Source organism: Hypomesus transpacificus, chromosome 19, assembly GCF_021917145.1.
Source record: "Hypomesus transpacificus isolate Combined female chromosome 19, fHypTra1, whole genome shotgun sequence".
Classification (NCBI taxonomy): domain Eukaryota; kingdom Metazoa; phylum Chordata; class Actinopteri; order Osmeriformes; family Osmeridae; genus Hypomesus; species Hypomesus transpacificus.
The window spans coordinates 6,006,407-6,026,984 of record NC_061078.1 but is presented as its reverse complement, the minus strand read 5'-3'; the positions used below and the strand labels follow the sequence as shown (position 1 = coordinate 6,026,984).

The 20,578-nt window shown below is 44.1% G+C and overlaps 2 protein-coding genes across 2 annotated transcripts in view; one reads left to right on the top strand and one right to left on the bottom strand.

The window, feature by feature from the left end:
- Nucleotides 1–12,275, top strand: part of LOC124481759 (multiple epidermal growth factor-like domains protein 11) — a 35,987-nt gene extending 23,712 nt beyond the window's left edge. The window contains exons 13-25 of the mRNA XM_047041957.1: nt 20–122; nt 3,193–3,339; nt 3,649–3,783; nt 3,946–4,074; nt 4,518–4,646; nt 4,730–4,858; nt 5,085–5,213; nt 5,415–5,642; nt 6,024–6,136; nt 6,328–6,397; nt 6,978–7,031; nt 10,697–10,987; nt 11,235–12,275. Coding sequence (XP_046897913.1) covers nt 20–122; nt 3,193–3,339; nt 3,649–3,783; nt 3,946–4,074; nt 4,518–4,646; nt 4,730–4,858; nt 5,085–5,213; nt 5,415–5,642; nt 6,024–6,136; nt 6,328–6,397; nt 6,978–7,031; nt 10,697–10,987; nt 11,235–11,413 — 1,836 coding nt within the window. The 3' untranslated portion in view covers nt 11,414–12,275. The remainder of the gene's footprint in view (nt 1–19; nt 123–3,192; nt 3,340–3,648; nt 3,784–3,945; nt 4,075–4,517; nt 4,647–4,729; nt 4,859–5,084; nt 5,214–5,414; nt 5,643–6,023; nt 6,137–6,327; nt 6,398–6,977; nt 7,032–10,696; nt 10,988–11,234) is intronic.
- Nucleotides 12,276–14,264: 1,989 nt separating this feature from the next.
- LOC124481964 (ras-related protein Rab-11A-like) lies at nt 14,265–19,053 on the bottom strand. The gene is made up of 5 exons (XM_047042277.1): nt 18,850–19,053; nt 18,339–18,534; nt 17,524–17,717; nt 16,925–17,005; nt 14,265–16,754 (listed from the first exon to the last, which is right to left on the bottom strand). Exons 1-5 carry the CDS (start codon nt 18,887–18,889, stop codon nt 16,618–16,620), a joined length of 648 nt encoding a protein of 215 aa, XP_046898233.1. The 5' UTR covers nt 18,890–19,053; the 3' UTR covers nt 14,265–16,617.
- Nucleotides 19,054–20,578: the final 1,525 nt, after the last annotated feature.

Sequence of the window (20,578 nt, the reverse complement as noted above, 5' to 3'; positions counted from 1 at the left end):
GGATGTGTTCTGTTCTCAGGATGGTACCTACGGGCAGGACTGCCGAGAGAACTGTGACTGTGTCCATGCCGACAGTTGTGACCCTGTGAGTGGGACCTGTCACTGCCTGGCTGGCTGGACAGGTCAGTGGTGTGTGTATTTATGTCATCTATAGGTATCTATATGTGTATATAATGTTTGTATGGATATACTATAAGGCAGGGGTTTTCAAAGTGGGTGCCGTGGCACCCTGGGGTGCTGTGACGCATGCTCAGGGGTGCCGCGGAATGGCCCAAGACTTGATCATTCAATTACATAAAAAAACACATATCTCTATTTCAAAATTAATTTTATTGCAATTGGATCAATTAAAATTGTATTTGCAGCACAAACAACTATACGCTACAGTTTACAGTTGATTCAGGGCGTAACGTCAACAACAGGTCTTTAGTTGACTTCGTTCGTTATTCCGTATTGACAGCAGATGGAGGAGTGCAGGTATGGATACGTTCTAAAGAGAGTGCATCCACCTCCACAGGAACAAACATCGGAATTGAAATCAGCAAAGAGAAAAGTGAGGCATTAATCATAGACACAGAGGGAGACAGGGTAAAGAGAGGAGGAGACAAAGAGAGAGACAGAAAAAAGGAGAGAGAGAAAAATAGTAAAAGATAAAGAGCGAGATAGGAGGGAGAGAGAGAGAGATAAGTAAGCCGATCGAGGTTAGTAAGTAGTTTATTATGTGGCATTTTTAGAGCTCTTCATTTTGTAAGTAGTTTATTATATGGCATTTTTAGCTCTCTTCATTTTGTAAGTAGTTTATTATATGGCATTTTTAGCTCTCTTCATTTTGTAAATGAAAATAAATGGTAGTCTAATTGTAGCTAGCTCTCAAGTCTTCTCATGGTGTGTTTCAGGTGTTGGTTAGCACCCAATTACTTTTGATAGAAAGCGGACAACACTGTTCTGCTAAAATGGCTTTAATTCCAACACAAATAACGACTCTTTTAGAAAGTTAACAATTTCTTCGCCGCCGTTGATGTCTTCAGTTAGCCTGACGTTGTCATACTCATAATTCTAGTCAGAATATGAGTCTGGGAACTCTCCGTTGGGCTTTGACTACAGGGCGTGTTTCAAACAAGCCTGGAAAACAAATGCCTCTTCGCTCAATTGGATAGATCTACAACCAATCAGAGCAACAGAGTATGTGACGTATGTTAAGCACCGCATAGTTGTTGTCAACAGAACTAAACTACAAGCAGACTTGAAGTATGCTTGAAGAATGAATACAAACGATTTTTGCCTGTGTTGTAAAATTAATTTAAGGGTAGGGAGAGTACTTGTTCACACGGTCAACCTTTTTGAGCGAAACAATAAAGGGCAATGCATATACGAAGTTCTCCGTTTAGGATTACAACTCCATCGGGGCCAGCTGATAAATTAAACTTTTACCGAATCCCGTAGGAAGGACGGCAAAAACATATTTTCCATCAACAAATGCCTTGATTGCGTCTCTCTGTTCCTCTTTCAAAATTAATGCGCTGTCGATGTCTTCTAAAACAGACTCGATGGCAGAATCACAACATCCCAGATCTCCAGCGGTAGCCATGTTTGTTCAAAACGAATTCAACTTAAGCGCTCTTTTGTGACGTGGGTGATTACGTTACTGTTGATCATCTGTCCATTATCGTATAAAGCCCGACCTGGCAATTTCATTGGTTCGCCCAGATTCTGGTTTTCTGTAGTTGGTCCCCAATACAGCGACAGTACGAGTGTTCTGATTGGCTAATGACAATAAATAAATGGTAAGTGTCACATTTAGTCAATTTAACGTAACGTCACATAACCGCTAATGACAATAAATGGTAGATTAATTGTAGCTAGCTAATTAGCTAGCTCTCAAATCTTCTCACAGTGTGTTTCAGGTGTTGCCTAGCAACCAATTACTTTTGATAGAAAGCAGACAACATGGTTCTGCTAAAATGGCTTTAATTCCAACACAAATAACAATCTGATTCTGATTGGCTGCAGGGATGTCTATTATCGGGTGATAACAGACACCTACTGCGTAATTGCAGGAAAACTGTTCACCGTTTCATTGTTCTAAATTATTCCGCTGGCTACGCCTGTACAAAATATCTGAAATAAGTAACCATAACAACAGTGACGGAGTCAAAGCCTCCATTTACAATTTTAAAAGACTTACAAATTATGAGTGACTTCAATATTTATTTTAACCTATTTGAAAAACGTTTATTTTCTGAATGTAGTGTGTCAGTGTCACGTAACCGCTCATCTCACATCCCATTCGCTATTCACCTCGCTAGTCAATCTACTTCAGACAGGCTGCGGCCAACAGAACAGTAGCAGCAACTCTACACATGGCCGATTATTTTCTTCTTAAAAATCTTGATTTTATTTGGGGACAATTACATGGCTCGATTAGTTGGCTAGTCTTGTTGTTAAACATACTGTCAAATTATAATCACTGTTTGGAGAAAATGTCAACTTTGATGCGTTCATCTCACATCCATTTGCTATTCAACTCGCTCCACAGGCTGCGGCCATACTGTAGCCTAGTAGGCCTACTAGTATATGGCCGATATTGTTCGTGAAAATCTTGATATTGATTTTGGGACAGTGACATGGCTGGTTAGCTAGCAAATCTTATTGTCAAACATACTGTAAAATTATATGTACTGTTTGTCAACAGTACACAATGTTATTGCCTTTGAATCCTGCTAGCATAACGTTAGCTTTTGGGCTAATAGCTCAGCCAAGGGAAAGCCGGTGTTGGTTCTATGAGCTGAGCGGACTATAAATATCAGAGTTGGCTAACGTAAAAAAATGTTAGGTTTATTTTGCAAAACGCCTGAAAACATGAATTAATGTTTGTAAAAAAAAGTGACCTGGTATAAGCGGGATAATGCCCTTCGAGGTGTCCAATATCACCTAATATTGGACTCCGCTGCGCGTCGGACGGTTCACGCCTCCGCATCGTCCATCAGAATGATGGATTTCATCTACACGTATTATAATATTTAACAATATACAGTATTGGAACTGTGGAAGCAATGTATATGTGTGTGAATAAATAACCAGAGTTTGTGTCATTTGTCGTCGTCCCCCCTCCCTGTGTGTGTGTGTATGTTGTGAGTGTGTATGTTGTGTGTGTATATGGTGTGTATGTTGTGTGTGTGTGTGTGTGTGCAGGAGTGCAGTGTGAGGCGGTGTGTGAGGGGGGCCGCTGGGGCTCCAACTGCTCCTCCAGGTGTGACTGTGGAGACGGAGGCTCCTGCTTCCCCCAGGATGGCACGTGTGTGTGTGCTCCTGGGTACCGAGGCTCCTCCTGCCAGCGCAGTAAGAGACACACACATATATATATATATATATATATATATATGTACATACATGTATGGCCACCATGTACAGTGTACAGTACCCTGCTTGCTGTTGTGTGTGCACAGAATGTGATGAAATGTAAAAGGAGTTTAATCCTTTTAACTTCTATGTTTTGTACTTTGCCCTGTTGGTTAATTGGGAGTATAGGATTTATGAGATCTGTTCTAAACACATTTTCCCTGTTTCATCCTGGGGTATCTGTGGCGTTGCCGTGGCATCTCCGTTGCGTTATCGTGGTGTTGCCGTGGCGTTGCCGTGGCCTTCCAGAATGTTCTCAAGGGTTCTACGGCCAGCACTGCAGCCTGACCTGCCCCCCGTGTCTCCATAGCGACGGGCCATGCCACCACACCAGCGGACTCTGCCAGTGTCTCCCTGGATACACCGGCTCCCTCTGCATCCAAGGTCACACACGCACACACACACATACACACAGACACACATATGCACACATACACAAACACACATACACACACATATGCACATACACACACACACACATACACACATATGCACATACGCACATACACACACATACACACTGTTTGTTTGTGTGGATATGTTCAGTGTGTCCAAGTGGCAGGTTTGGGAAGGACTGTGCTGAGGTGTGTGTGTGCACCAACAACAGTACCTGCAACCCCATCGATGGATCTTGCCAGTGCTACCCTGGCTGGCTTGGAGAAGACTGCTCCCAAGGTCTCTCTCTCTCTCCCCCCCCCCCCCCCCTCCCTCCCTCTCTCTCTCTCTCTCTCTCTCTCTCTCTCTCTCTCTCTCTCTCTCTCTCTCTCTCTCTCTCTCTCTCTCTCTCCTGCTACCAAGGTACACACTGTCTCTCTCCCTCTCCCGCTCTCTCTCTCTCCATCTCCGTCTCCCTTTCTCTCTCTCTCTCTGTCTTTGTCTCTCTCTCTCCTCATTGGTTCACTTCTATCTTCCTACCATGTTTCTCTATCTCTCTTCATCCCTTCACCTCATCAAGGTTGTAAACAGTCAGCATGCTGACCAACCTCTTCCTTATAGAGAGAAGAACCTAAACATCATGAGTCACATGTGTGTTTATAAATGTGGGAAGTGTGTGCGCACATTGGTGTGTGTGTCCATGTTGGGATCATGCATGTGTGATCCACGTGTGTTTGTTCCAGCGTGTCCTGCCGGCTCCTGGGGACCCGACTGCGTCCACATGTGTAGCTGCCACAACGAGGCCCAATGCAGCACTGCAGACGGACACTGCAGCTGTAGCGCAGGCTGGAATGGACCGTACTGCTCCCAGCGTGAGACACACACACACACCTTTCAGCTCCCTCACTTCTCTCACCCTCTCATCACTCTCACCACTCTCACCTGTCGGGCCCAGGTTGTCCCCCTGGTTTCTATGGGGATGCATGTGCCCAGGCATGTCACTGCCAGAATGGAGCTGTCTGCCACCACATCAGCGGAGTCTGCTCCTGCAAAACCGGATTCATAGGACCCAGCTGTGAACAGAGTGAGTGAGGGAGTGTCTGAGAGAGTGTGTGTGTAGTGTGTGTCTGAGTGAGTGTGTAGTGTGTGTTCGAGTGTGTGTAGTGTGTGTCCGAGTGTTTGTGCAGTGTGTGTCCGAGTGAGTGTGTAGTGTGTGTCCGAGTGAGTGTGTCCCCAAGTGAGTGTGTGTGTGTCCAAGTGAGTCTGTATCCAGAGTGTGTTGGTGTTACTAACTGTGCATGTGTGTACAGAGTGTCCACTGGGACTGTTTGGTTATGGCTGCCAGCAGCTGTGTGAGTGTATGAACAATGCCAGCTGTGACTACGTGACCGGGACCTGCTACTGCAGCACCGGCTACAAAGGCATCCGCTGTGACCAGGGTGAGAGGATCCTGACACCGCTCCTAACCCTATATCCATTAATGCTAGTTAGAAATGTATGTTTACAGGGGATGAATATTGAACCCTTAACTGCAGATCAAAAGCTTAAAAACAGCCCACTAAACGAGGCTTTGGAATTAGTCGTCAGCTGGATGAACAATCTATTCTTATCAATATTGTTATGGTTCTAAAAACGTGTAGCCGCTGTGTGGATGGAGGAGCTGAACCCGTACACCAAGATCAGTCCTGCGCTGGTGTCGGCCCGCCGGTCTGTAGGCGCTGTGCTGGGGGTCATCTTCCTCCTGCTCCTCATCCTCACCTCGCTGGCTCTGGCCGTGTGGCGACGTCACCGCCGTCAGGAAAAGGAACACACAGCCTGCGTCTCCTACACGCCCACCCAGCCAGGAGACACGGAGCAGCCCTCCTCTGGTGAGGAACCTGCTCATCCTCCCAGACACTCTCCCAGCCCCTCTCTCCCTGTCTCTATCTATCTCTCTCTCTCTCTCTATCTCCCTCTCTCTGCCCCTATCTCCCTGTCTCTATCTATCTCTCTGTGTCCCTCTTCCAGCCCCTGTCTCCCAGCCCCTATCTCCCTGTCTCTATCTATCTCTCCATATCCGTCTCTCTTCATGTCTCTCTCTGTCTCTCTCCCTGTGTCTCTCTCTGTCTCGCTATGTTTGTCTCTCCCAGCATGAATTATTTTAGCTATGAATGGTCGCATCAGGCTGCGGGGTTGTGTCTACAAATCAGACACACACACTCATTCCTCCTCTCCAGGTGTGAGGTGTTCAGGTGTGCTCTGCTCTCTAGGTGTGTCCCCCAGCAGGAGCCTGGCTAGCTGCTCCAACCCCGGCTACCTGACTCTGGGCGCCTGCTCGTACGCGGGCCACTACACTCGGCCCGACAAGAAGACGTCTGCCAAGGTGATGAGACGAAGACCTGCTGTGTCTCGTTGACAGACATTCAAAAAATAATTTGGCTAATGTTTTTATTGTTCATATTTTAAACAACGTCAGCCATTGGTCAGTTTTAGTTCATTGATGTTACTGATAGTCATAGCTGTTATAAAAAAATTCTGTGAAATCTAGAGTAAACTCCAGTGGTTGTTTTCCAGGTGAAGACTAAGAGAAGGTACCGGAACAGTGCCCCAGAGTGGGGAGCTTACTACAACCTGAACGAGATGGGTCAGTTTCACCCCAAAATGATCAGATAGCCCATCTGCTAAGTTTCAGGTCCAGTCTGTTTCCATCTCTAACACGTACAAAATCAGGAACTATGGAATTATTAGTCTTGTTCCTCCCTAGAGGCCTGTCTAAACCTCTAATAAACAAACTAACCATGTAATGATCATTCCTAACCTATGTGAGCTACTACAAGCGCAGTAACTCAAGTGACTTCTCATCCTGTTCTTTTAAAGCACCTCAAGGTAGAACAGTGACCCTGTTTTCTCCAAACACAAAAAATCAAAATCGAAGTTTCCATCAGTGTAGAAAACAGTGAAGGATTTTACAATCTCTTTTGAGACTGCAGCAACACAAATCTAACATGTACAGGCTTCCATTAGCTTGATATTGATCTTATCTCTTTTTCTAGAACTTACACCCTATATCCTACAGCCTATATCCTACACCCTAGCACCTACAACCTCCATCCATACAAGTACTTTCAGTGTGTTCAGTTGAAGCGCCTAGAGAAAGGTGATGCCATGATTTATAACCCGGCCTTTCTTGTAGCAAGGCTCTAACAGCCGTGTGAACTCTGTAGGTGTTTACTGTTTGGACAGACGGTACAGCTACCATGTAGAGCAGTGCTACAAAGGTACAGTATAATCATGTATTTAGCTTTTATCCAAAAGCTCTACCACTGAGCCCTACTCCTGCCCTGAACCCCTGCAGCAGTGATAACTACAGCTGAATGGTCTTGACAAACCATCCCTGTTCTCATAGACCCTCAGCCAGTCCCCTCAGCCAATCCCCTTGCTCCTTCTGTAGCCAATAGCTGAGTCTCCTGTGTGTGTCTCTGCCCACCCCCTATCCCCTTTGCCTTTTCACCTACACCTTTTGTCTCTCTGCCCCCCCCCCCCCCCCCTATCCATTATAACCCTATCCCTGCTCCCTCACCCCATTGCCTTTTACATAGGGCCATATTCCCAGAGTCAGGAAGCAGCCCTGACCCCTGGGGGTGCCTTGCTATGTCCCCTGAACAAATATATTGTGCAGACCTTTGTTTTTTCCAGCTCTGGGGAACTGATCCGGACACCCTGGTCATCAGTTGCTATATTCATTGAACAAACAGATCAGCCGCATCTTCTTTACGGAAGCCCTGGGGTAGCCCCTTCTCAGAGCTAACTTTCTTAGTTGCAGTTTGTTTGGACTTTTTTTACTCCCACAAAACCCTGCTGTGGGCCTATCAGGACTTTTTTTTTACCGTATCTTCCAGTGTCCCTCTGAGTGTGTTCAGTATGATGCTCAGTTGTCCCCTACCATCCGTATGTTCAGTACAGTGTCACCTACCATCAGTATGTTCAGTACAGTGTCACCTACCATCAGTATGTTCAGTACAGTGTCACCTACCATCAGTATGTTCAGTACAGTGTCCCCTACCATCAGTATGTTCAGTACAGTGTCACCTACCATCAGTATGTTCAGTACAGTGTCCCCTACCATCAGTATGTTCACCTATCAGCCAGAGGGGGTCCTTCCTGGAAGTTTGATTTCCTCTCCAAAAATCTCTAGAAAATTCTGTGCTGTATGTAACCTTTCTTTGGGGTTTCCAGACCCACCCTGGGCAGACTGTAAACATTTTGTTGTGCTTACAAGCACTCTTTAAGGGCATGTTTTTTCTCCAGGCCCCTCTCTGGGTAAGCTGTGCTAACAAATATTGAAAAATTCTGATCCGAAAATTCAAGGTTACCTCTTCTCAATCCTGTCAACAACAAAAAAAGCCTAAAATGGGCATACCCAGAGTAAATTGAAAGCTGTTGTTGAACCATTTGGAGTACATGCATGATTGTTGTCTCTTTTGAAAGGTGACACTCTGAAGTCCTGTCCCCTGTTGTCAGGACCCCTGTAAGTCCTGCTGGTGATGAGTAATAGAAGCTTGAACACAAGGAAATTGAAAGTATTTATTTCTGCCTGGATTTGGTTTTGAAAAAGGCCTGAAGAGGCCTAGAGGTGGTAGGTCTTAGCTGGAAAACAAAATTGGAACACAGCATGAAGACTTACCTAATTAAAGTGAAATATAATACCACAATATATTCATATTCCTACGTCACGTTTTTCTAAAGGTACATCCAGGTGTTTACTTTTGGAAATTCCAAAAGGACCCTTGGTAACCAAGGTCAAATACTTAGGATAAAAAGGTAATACTTTTCATAATTGTTGTCTTTAATGAAAGTTGGTACTTAGAACTATCATAATATAGCTAAATCCCCCATTAGTATTGCTGAAACACATTGGAATGCTTTATCTGATTTACTAGGATTGACACAGAAAACCTTTGTGAACCAGCCAGTTTCAGTTTAGTACCAAAGAAAGAGTGGGGAGGGGGAGTGTGGGGGCAGGATGCACAGATTTTGGGAGCCACCTGGTTGGCTTTAGAAGGCTATGGACAGGGCATGGAAGCTCTTATTGGGTCAAATGAGGTGTCAATCGAAAGGTCAGAGTGTAGTGGCCATTTTGACACCAATATATTGTAAATATTCTGAAGCGAACCCGAGTTATGAGCGATTGTGTGTCAGTGACTGGTCTCTTAAGTTGGCGAAGTCAGAATGATGCAACAAGATCATGGCTATTTATGGATGTTATACATTGTTTTGGACAAAATACTTTACATGGTTAGATAGCTTGGACTCAATCTTGAAATGGTTTACGTCAATAAAATCACAAGACTTGTAGCTTACCAATGATGCATGTGTAATAGTAACCCTAGTCACTATTTTTTTGCTGGGGGGGAGATTTAGACAACTTAACAAGCTACAACCCGCCGGCGGGCCATTGAATCGCGAAATTCTGGTTGCTCGAATTATAACAGTAAGATTCAGATCCTAACCCCCCCACCCCTCAAAAAAACTAATTAAGCCAAGAAAAAGCCAAACAGTGTCATCACCAAACACACAAATTGCGGAAGGAGCCGCCCCTAACTTCGTGACGCCCCAGGCAGCTGCCCGGTCGGCCTGTGCCTAAAACCGCCGCTGACTAAATATTCAAATAGAACAAAATTCTGGCTGCTCAATTAAAACAATTTGTGCCAGATTTTTTGGGTTCAATTTCACCATATAAATTTGAGCAGCCTGAATTTTGTTCTATTTTAATTTCTGAAGCTTGTATTTTTGGGGGTAATTTTTGGTCCCACTGGGGTCCCACAGTAGCCTGGCTCTGCCCTCCTACGTACTTCCGCTCAATTTGGATTTTGCTTCTGTACTAGGTCTGGGATGTCGGTTCTGAAGTCGGTTTCCAGAAACAAATTTTTTGTAGGTCCAATCAGCGAACAGAGGGAGTGGCTGAGAACGATGACGTTAATGTCGTGCACTTGTTTGAGTAGTTCAGTAATGGCGGTGGACAAAGATGCGAGCGCAACTATTCTGCCGTTGCGGCAACGCTGCCGAATATAGGTTAAAACCGGAGCAAGAACATTCCTTGCTGAGTTTTGTTGGTGGCCATGATGTTGTGGCCCTCCTCCCCACGGGGTTCGGGAAAAGTTTGATTTTCCAGCTACGGCAGCTAGCTCCGTTACAGTAGTGGTGAAGGAGTTGGCTAAGGCGAACGCTTGCGATTGGTTATGGCAAATCAGAGTGGCTCTGGGCGGATCCAATAGTTTTAAACTTCAACAGAGGACCCGCCTTCAAGGAAGTCAACGTTTGTCAATCGAGACATCCCAGACCCTCTGTACAAATGAAATGTACGAGGGTCTGGTTAGGACCAGGCTAGTCCCACAGGGTGTTTCCTCATTATTACAGGTACACTTGCACTTAGAGATTAATGTTGTGTAAAAGCACTATTTTTTGGTTGTTCACAATATGTACTTTTTGTTTTTGACTACCCGCAATGCTGTGGGGCTATCTTGTTGTTATTATCAGTGACCTATGCACTTTGTAAAGCTCTCTCTTGGAAGTTGCTTTGGATAAAAGCGTCTGCTAAATGAATAAATGTATTAAAACTTACCCCTAACTCTAACCCTAACTCTAATCCTCACACACCTATTGCAGCCATCTCCTTGGATTCTCAGTGCTGTTTCTCTGTGCTCCTGTGTTCGGCATTGTTCTTCATCCTCCATATAACTTTTTTCTGATGACCTACTTTCCTAAAGGCTGTTCACTTCAGTTTTGTTCTTTAAATCATGCATTGTCTTTATAGACTATAGAAATCACTGAAACTGATTATGTTTTTATTGAATTGTAGTTCAGTTTTGCACTCTTAATTCTTATCTCAAGTGTGTGTGTGTACATTTGTGCGTGTGCGTATGTGTGTGTGTCCCCTCCCCAGACTACATGAAGGGCTCCGTGTCCAGCTCGTGCTCCCAGGGCAGTGAGAACCCCTACGCCACCATCCCTGAGTCCGCCGCCCGGCCCTCAGAGAGCAGCTACGTGGAGATGAAGTCTCCTGTCCACCACTTGCACCACCCAGACCTATCCTGCTGCTCCTCCACTGTGGTCACCAACCCTGCCCTCGCCCTCACCCACCCTGCCCTCACCCACCCTGCCCTCACCCACCCTGCCCTCACCTATGCTAACACCTCTAAACCTGCTGCAACTAGCAGAAACATCTACAACCAGGGTGAGTGGAGGGTTAGTGTTAGGGCTAGTATAACGAGGGTGAGTGAAGGGGCGGGCTTTGCACTATAGCGGCACTTGACTTAGCTGTGTCTAGTGACGACTTTTACACAAGCAAGATTAGTGAACGACTTTTACACAAGCAAGACGATGAACAAAAGTTTTAAATGTCCCTTCTTTTCTTTCTTCCTCTCCATCTCTATCCTCCTTCTCTCTCCTCTTTCTCACCCCCCCTTCTCTGCTGTCCCCAGAGCCGTCCGTCGCCATCCTCCACCGGGCCGGTGGCTTGGTGGCAGCCGGCTACCTCCAGAGCCCCTATGACCTGCCGAGGAACAGCCACATCCCTGCCCACTACGACCTGCTGCCTGTACGCTTCAGCCCTGCACACAGCCCTCCTCTGCCTACAGACTCCTCTAGCTCTGTGCTATAGAGCACTCTGTTTTTGACCCAAAATGGCTTCTACTAATTTATGCAACTGAGGACTGACTTTGTCACCTTGGTGGCAACGTTGGTACCAAACTATTTAACACTTTTTATTTACTTCTGGTGGTCTGGAGAATTTACCAAAAGGTGACGTGAAAGACATTTGTTCAACTCCTGGAGGTTTGTGTTGGGCACTCCAGCACTTCTTAGCATGGTATGGCGGGAAGACTGTGGACCATGACGAGGGACATCAAGAGACAGATGTTGTGATGATGTCGTTACGCTCAGAATTGTCATGCCTGATTTCTAACTCAAACACATTTGTGTGCAGCTCTTTAATTGAACTCCAATATGAACTAGCCAATCAGAAGCAAGGAATGCCTGATGCCGCTACATGTCCTGGAGCAGAAATTCGACAAATGCAGACATAAACCCTGCATCATTAGGGATCAGCATTACCTCTGCCCTGCATCATTAGGTATCAACATGACCTCTGCGTGTCTGTCTGTGACCCGAAAGAACACACGCTGTTCTTCTAGTTCTGGTATTTATACATTATCTTATTTTGTGTTTACTTTGCATGTTTAAGATCAAAACTGTCCTGTAATGCCTTTTGGCAGACACAATCTTTTGTATTTGTTAAGTTGAGAGAAATGTAACAATTATATTACTGTGCAGTAGTTATGTGATTTGTTAGGACGTAAAGCTCATGTGCATGCGTGCCAGATTATAAATCTGTTTAGTAGTTTATGGAGCAATTCCGTCATTGCTCCATGTATCATTTGTAAAAACAGACTTTATATTCAGCCTAACCCTTTAAAGATCCCATGACATGCTGTTTTTGGATGCTTTTATATAGGCCTTAGTGGTCCCCTAATACTGTATCTGAAGTTTCTTTCCCGAAATTCAGCCTTGGTGCAGAATTACAGCCACTACGAGCAGTCCCACAATGAGCTTTCCCCAGGAAGTGCCGTTTCTGTATCTGTAGCCATGCTTTGGTCGTTTGCAAGCCATGATGTCTTGAGGAAAAACCAATACCGCGCTCGCACAGTAGTAGCTCATTTTCTCATTGGTGGGCCAAATTCTCTGTGCAGGCAAAGCAGAGAAAGGGGAGGTAACCGTCATTTTCAAAACCGTGCGTTTGAGCTTTCATTTCTCAAAGGCGGAGAAGAATACCAAGGGCTTGGTTTACACCTATCGAAATTTATAGCCACTGGGGGACCAAAGGCAGGCTAGGGGAACTCATTAATGTTAAATAAACTAAAGTGAACATTTGAGGTCATGGGACCTTTAAACAACTGGTTGAAAATATTGTTTATTTCTGGTAAAAGATTAAAGAATTGCTATTAAATTTATAGTAATTTACAATTTTTCATACTTTTTAAGGCTTACAATAAAATTACTGTGGTTTTATCTTAGTTTGTGTACTGGCAACAACATCATTTTTTAATTCTATCTGATAAAAGTGTAATGCTATTTGATACTGGTTGTCAAGAAGTGCATTTAATATGAAATACACAACTATTAAAAAGCTGCATCATTTGGCAACAATGTTTTCATCATTGTGTAACCCCAACCCCTTCACAGAGATGGGAAGTAACAAAGTACAAGTCAATTTTCAAACCAGGTTCATTACTTCAGTTTATATCTGTATTTGGTGGCATGATCTTTTATCTTGGCCTTTTTTCATTTCCTTGCTATCGCGCACAACAAAGTAAGCTAAACATGAGCATCTGTATTTCTACTTGAGTGAAGGATGTGTGTACTTTTGGCATCTCTGCACTATTGTTACACATTACACTGTGATTACACCGTGGTTACACTGTCATTACACCGTGGTTACACCGTGGTTACACTGTGGTTACACTTTTTTTATTTTCCGGCTATCACACACAACAAAAGCTAGTCCAGGAAGCTACCATGGAACAAGAAGCTACCATGGAGCAAGGCAGAAGGAAACAAGAATGGCTAACGTTAGATGGATGAAATGGGTTGGATGAGACAGAGTTAGCGATGGAGACATGACTGAGAATAGAGACATTCCCGATCACCCATGGCAAAAAGCATTATATATATAAGGGATAGGGTCTGAGTATTCCTGACATGCGATGTATGTCTATAGTGTATTTTTGGTAACACTTTAGATGAGCTCACCAAATTCATAATTTATTAACCAATTTGTTACCTATTAGTTAACGGTTTGTTCACCATTAGTTATTTATTGTTTATACAAAATGTATCATTAGTAAAGCATTTGTTCACACAGTTAGGGTTAGGGTTTAGGGCTAGGGTTTGGGTTCAGGGTTTAAGTTTTGGTTAGGGTTTAGCTTTACTAATGCTTTACTAATGATACATTTTGTATGAACAACAAATAACTAATGGTGAACAAACCGTTAACTAATAAGTAACAAATTGGTTAATAAATTATGAATTTGGTGAGCTCATCCAATGTGTTACCGTATTTTTGTATTCATGTATTATATAATGTAAGGTAGTAATAATGGGTACTTTTTACTTAAGTATTTGTCACAGCCCATACTTCTTTACTTTTGACTTTGTGATGTCAGTACTTCAACTTTTACCTGAGTCTTTTTAAACATGAGTATCTGTACTTTTACTTGAGTGAAGGATTTGTACTTTTGCCATCTCTGCAAACTTATACATTCTTTGTCCAGACCCAAATCCCACACGTTAAAGCTAAGAGAGTATTTTCTTAGCTAATTACATTATACTGCATTCTTATCTGCGTTGTATGTACTTAATTAACTAGCCATTTCTCAAGGAAATACTGGTGTTGTAACAGAATAGGAATGTTGTAAATATGGCAGCAAGACTCAATTTTTTCACAAACATTTATCAAATGTTTTCAGCATCTGATTTCTTTATTACAATTTATGTGGTCAAATACACATACAGACAGTGTGTCTTAGGATGTGATTCTGGACTGGACATTCATGAATGGTGCACTTTTATTAAGATAACTGATAACTTAAAAGATATGAACACAATGGTTCAATTTATATATATGTACAAAATGTAATTCCCCACCCTTTACACACTCCAACAGAAATAAACCCCCCCAAATATTGAAAAATATGTAGCTTTTTTACTTACACACACATTAATTAACAGCAATGCATTATTGATCAAACAAAAGGTAAAGCAAACAATTGAGGTATATGAAAACATACTCCACAAAAAGACGTTCATTCCAGTTTAGACAGCTAGCTGGATGTATGAGGACAGGTTAGCAATGCCATTGGGGAGAGCTGCCATCACAGTATACTACTCTCTACTAATGCTTTTAGCTTCAAGCTACAATCGTGAAGTTTGTGTTTAAGGTCCACCTTAGTTTGATGACTGGTCATACCACTGTGTCGCCTTTTTATAGAGAATAATATAATCACTGCACAGAGTGATGATACAACAAAATGTAGTAATAATATTAATGGAGCTTCCTAGCCAAGCATGTGGATTATAAGGTACATTACAGCTAGCAATGCCCCAGCGTGAACAGAACTACTACCCTTCAAGGAAACAGTCATTTTAGTAGAGACAAATGAAAATATATAATTATAAGTACATGGAACAAACATTAATGGCATGAACAGCAATTAGTTTAGCTAGCTTTGTAAGGCATAATGAGGGGCTGGAGTACAACACCATGAGGGTGAGCTGGTTGGCATGGTGACAGGACACGAGAGGGTGAGCTGGTTGGCATGGTGACAGGACACGAAAAAGTGAGCTGGTTGTCATGGTGAAGGGACATGAGAGGGTGATCTGGTTGGCATGGTGAAGGGACATGAGAGGGTGATCTGGTTGGCATGGTGACGGGACACGAGAGGGTGAGCTGGTTGGCATGGTGACAGGACCTGTCCTCCTCATCAGGGAGGGAAAGCAGCTGTGGGTGGCTCTATGGAACAGCTAGTAGGGGACAGTGCCACACACAAACAATGTGGGTTAAAGCTAGTAGGGGACAGTGCCACACACAAACAATGTGGGGTTTTTGGTAACCGTCTTGAGTTTTGAAATGATATTAATATTTAATTTTGGTTTGGATGAGAATAATTGCATTGTACTGTTAACCTTCCTAACAGCATGTTTGATCTTTTCCTCAACATTGAAACTTGGCCTTCTTCAAGACAAGGGTCCTTCATTGAAGTCAGTAAAGATTCTCATGTTCAGTTGCAAGTGGTTACATTTATAAACTTTACATTTGTAAATGATCTAGCCCTGTGAAACACATTTAAAACAGTAATATGAATTCCTTTCTAGTCATCTGTTCATTTCCATTTAGAATGAATGACGATACACACAAAAACACGTCAGTCAACCGTTACATATTCCCAACATTAGCCTGATTACATGTTCCCAGCGTTACTATGGTTGTATGCTCCCAATGTTACATGGTTACATGTTCCCAAATTGGAACTGGAAATGCTTTTACACAATTTCCTTTACTGAATATCCATGAGAACAAAACGCCATAATATTGAGAAAACGTGTCTACATCAAAGTAGTAGTGTTCTCATGTATATGACAAATGTATCGGACAAAATGCTTCACGCTTAAAAGTTTCCTTGAAATGTTTTTATACGAACAGCTTATTAGATGTGGTCTAATAGGTGGTCTTGGCAATGTGCATGTTTCCATCAGTCAGAGGAATTCCCTTGTTTAAAACATGCTACACAGCCAAGAGCCGTTTCAAACATGCAAAAGCAAATGCATACTACAAGCAAATTGACAATGTGTAAAACCCTTCTGCTCCTCATCTCTGCATGCTAAAGAACCTTTAGCTGGTCTGAGCCTGCCAGGGTCACCATGTTTTTCTGCATTGAACTGGTCTCACTGGGACACAGTCTGAGCTGGTCTCACTGGGACACAGTCTGAGCTGATCTCTCTGGGACACAGTCTGAGCTGGTCTCTCCAGGACACAGTCTGAGCTGGTCTCACTGGGACACAGTCTGAGCTGGTCTCACCACGACAAAGTCTGCTCCACTGGGCGATGGAACTTAAGAGCTTCTTAGATGTTCGTAAAATACATGAGTATATATATGATTTGAGAGTTTTTAAAACCGGGAACCTTAAAAAATGGCTGATGGTGGAGGGTGGCTACAATTGAAGATTGTAAGTAGAGCAAGTTTGGGTAGAATACAGGTGGTGGGGGTGAAGGCAACACTGTGGGTTAGGGTTAGATGTTCTGGGTTGGGGTTAGATGTTCTGGCAACACTGCATCTTTGGTTTGTTTTCTGTGGGCTGCACCTGGATGTTCACCACATTGTTGCTAGGAGACATGTCGCACTCCTGGCGCTCAGACATCTGCTTCTGGGAGACAATATGATAGATTTCTGACAGGGGGAAGGGAGGCAGGGGGAAGGGAGAGACAAAGAGGCAAGGAGGCAGGGGTAAGGGAGGGAGGGAGGGAAAGAGGGAGGGAAAGAGGGAGGGAAAGAGAGGAGAAGTTCATATCAGACTGGGCATGGAAATGCAGACACCAAATAGCTGCTTGCACGCTCACCTGTCAGAATGCTCTGGAAGGCCGTCTCAACATTGGTTGAATCTAAGGCTGACGTCTCAAGGAAAGACAAACCATTCTTTTCTGCAAAAAAGTACATGATATTATAAAATAGATTACAGACCCAGTCACTTATCTGGACAATGTACCTTCTGACAGTGATGTGGTATCCATCTGAAATTATGTCCTCAGACTGTGCTAGCTGTGTCTGAACGGGCCATCACATGTTGCTGTTTAGTAAACTTAGTGTCTGTCTTTCTGTATCACAATTCTCTGAAGAAGCGCTCCCTGCACAAAGTCAACGGGAGCCCTGCTTAGGACCCAAGCACGTGCAGTGCTGCATGTGTCGTTGATTGGATGAGCGGTTCGTGTTCATGAAAAACAAACAGGCCTGTAAATACATAAACACGTCACACAGCATTTTGTATGTTTTCTACAGAATCCAATTATCTTTTCTGACCAGTAGACGGTGATCATGGTCAATAAACAAATTAGTCTCACTTTTGTTAGCCCTCCATCCTCACTCTTGGGAATATTAGAGGTGTACTGACGTTTCTACCTCTATGGGAGGAACCGAATCTAACCCATCCTGTCCTACTGACCAGCGAAGGCACGAGCCTCATCGGTGGGCACGGCCCGCAGGTGCCTCAGGTCGCTCTTGTTTCCCACCAGCATGATGACGATGTTACTGTCAGCATGGTCCCTCAGCTCCTTCAGCCAGCGCTCCACGTTCTCATAGGTCAGGTGCTTGGCCATGTCATAGACCAGCAGAGCCCCCACCGCCCCCCGGTAGTACCTGGAGGGTAGAGGAGGGAGGGAGGGGGGGGTGACAGTCAGGCAGAGAGACAGGTAGGGGGACAGACAGGCAAGGGATTAGAGACACCGGCAGACAGGGAGATGTGAGGCAGTCAGGCAGACAGGTAGACAGGTAGACAGGGAGATGTGAGGCAGTCAGGTAGACAGGAGGGGAGGAAGGAACACAGACCTGATGGTCACCATTAGTGGGCACGACCCAGTGGGCTCCACCCAGTGGGCTCCACCCAGTGGGCTCCACCCAGTGGGCTCCACCCAGTGGGCTCCACCCAGTGGGTTCCACCCAGTGGGCTCCACCCAGTGGGCTCCACCCAGTGGGCTCCACCCATGTACCATAGACACATCGGGAGATGTTTTTTCATGCATGCAGTTGTACAGAATGTACAGTATTTGCTAAGTTTCTAACATATTTATTCAATAAGGAATATTTTGTTAAGGAACAATGATTCATGATTGAATATTAGAATAGCCTATTTAATAGGCATAAAAACATTTGAAGAAAGTAAACTGAGACTTGTGGGCCCTACTGTAGATCTAAGGAATACAATCTCAACACTACAAGTCATTTATGTACAGGTTAAACTAACGAGTTGGCTAAGCTTACGCAGAAGTGATGGCTCGGTAGCGCTCCTGACCGGCCGTGTCCCAGATCTGAGCCTTTACCGTCTTCCCGTCCACCTGGATGCTACGCGTGGCGAACTCCACTCCGATGGTGCTTTTACTCTCCAGGTTGAACTCGTTCCGAGTGAAGCGGGACAGCAGGTTACTCTTACCCACACCCGAGTCCCCGATCAACACCACTGAACAAAATACACAGTTTGTTGTGACAGTTCGGAAAATATAACGCTACTGAAACTTGTTTGATGAAACTGAGTGAATAATTTGCAAGGCTACCCTTAACAAAGCAATGAACAAGCACATGCTAAAACCAGTGACTCATACGTAGCTAACTACTCTACTATAAAGCAAAATTCCAGAGACAGATTCACAAAACGGACCCCGCTGCCACTCACGGGGGTCCGCTGGGTTTGTTTGTGGTTCGCTTGCAAACTGGCTAGGTAGCTAGCTAGCAAACAGAAGAGGACAGGCGACCGAGTGGAATACAGAGCACACACCTTTGAATAAATAATCATACTCGTCATCTCTGGTTCCCATTTTATATCAGGTGAATATGTGTATTTCTTCAAATTATCATGCAATAATGTTGAGAAAAGCCTTTTTCTTCTAGTTATTTAACAAGACAGCTGGCTAACTGCTAACGGATTGTTTTCAACCCGTACTTCCGGGACTTCGAAAGATTCTGAAGTTTACCAGAGAATGTCTAATATGGGGAGAACCATCGACATAATAAAGAGAACCGTCTCCTTCGGGAAACTTCCGGGTTCTGAACTGTTTGCCGTTCCACTTATACTCTTTGGTTCCACTCTGGTTCCATACGAGGGCACCAGTGAGTGCAGAACGAATGGATGTCTATAATAATAATAATAATACATTTTATTTTCCAAGGCACCTTTCTCGGCACTCAAGGACACCATACAGAGGTATATCAAAAAACATTAAAAGCATTAAAAATTAGAAATACAACTAGTAGTAGTGAAGAGATTTGTTTTGAGTTGTGATTTGAAATGAGGGAATGAATAAATATTGGGGTGGGAGTGACATACAGAGACGGGGAGCAGAGCGGCTGAATGCTCTACTCCCCTTGGTGGTGAGACGGGTAGAGCGGCTGAATGCTCTACTCCCCATGGTGGTGAGACGGGGAGCAGAGCGGCTGAATGCTCTACTCCCCATGGTGGTGAGACGGGCAGAAGGGCTGAATGCTCTACTCCCCTTGGTGGTGAGATGGGGAGCAGAGCGGCTGAATGCTCTACTCCCCATGGTGGTGAGATGGGCAGAAGGGCTGAATGCTCTACTCCCCTTGGTGGTGAGACGGGCAGAGGGGCTGAATGCTTTACTCCCCATGGTGGTGAGACGGGCAGAGGGGCTGAATGCTCTACTCCCCATGGTGGTGAGACGGGCAGAGGGGACAGACAGGTGTATGGAGGAAGAGGATCTGAGGGAGTTAGTGGGACCCTGGAGAATATCATACAAATATGGGGGGTGTGAGGTGGTGGATGGCCTTAACTGTAAGTGGACCTATACCCCTCAAAATCCACTTTTCTCAGTATATAATTTTAGGCTGATAATTTAAAAGAAAATACACACTGCTGGGTTTTAGATTTTAGAGTAACGTCACTTTTTTGTTCTAAAAAGCCTTTTAAAATGTCAATGACGTCATATAATCAGCATTCATTAGCAGAATGCTGATTGTAATGGGCAACAATGACCCACCCTGTATGATATCTAAAGGACATTAGTTCTTCCATTCATTTTGCACTCATGCCGGCGATCACCCCCAGTGGAATGGAGTTTGGTGGAACTGCAACCAAATTTGTTACAATGGGGCTTAATAGGGAGTGGACAGGCTCTCCATAGACGGGCTCTGAGTTTACCAAGATGGTTCACTACGTCACCATTCAATTGGAAACGATATCTGCAAAAAATAAACATAAGAATCTGGACACTGAATTTCAACGCCCCAATTTAGGAAAATAGCAAAATAGATTAGGTGTCTTAAATGCATAAACAACTATTTATAAAAAAAAACAATTTAGCCTATTTTAAAGGCTATTACTTAAAGGTGCTGTATGCGATTTTGTGAAAAAATTGAAGGGTGAGAAACAGCATCCCCGCCCACCGCCACATTGGTAAACGCCTCCCACACCTGTGCAGACAATAAAAGTTTCAAAAACATTTCTGATCCCTCTCACCATCCTGAATCTGACTCACATATAGAAAAGGCAC

Bases quoted from the DNA above. Each gene is read 5' to 3' on its own strand.
- LOC124481964 (XM_047042277.1), bottom strand. From the start codon at position 18,889: ATGGGAACCAGAGATGACGAGTATGATTATTTATTCAAAG. The intron at 18,535-18,849 runs GTGTGTGCTCTG...TATTTTGTTCAG, and splicing joins GTATGATTATTTATTCAAAG to TGGTGTTGATCGGGGACTCG. The intron at 16,755-16,924 runs GTGAGCGTGCAA...TCCCCCTGTCAG, and splicing joins CTTCCAGAGCATTCTGACAG to AAATCTATCATATTGTCTCC.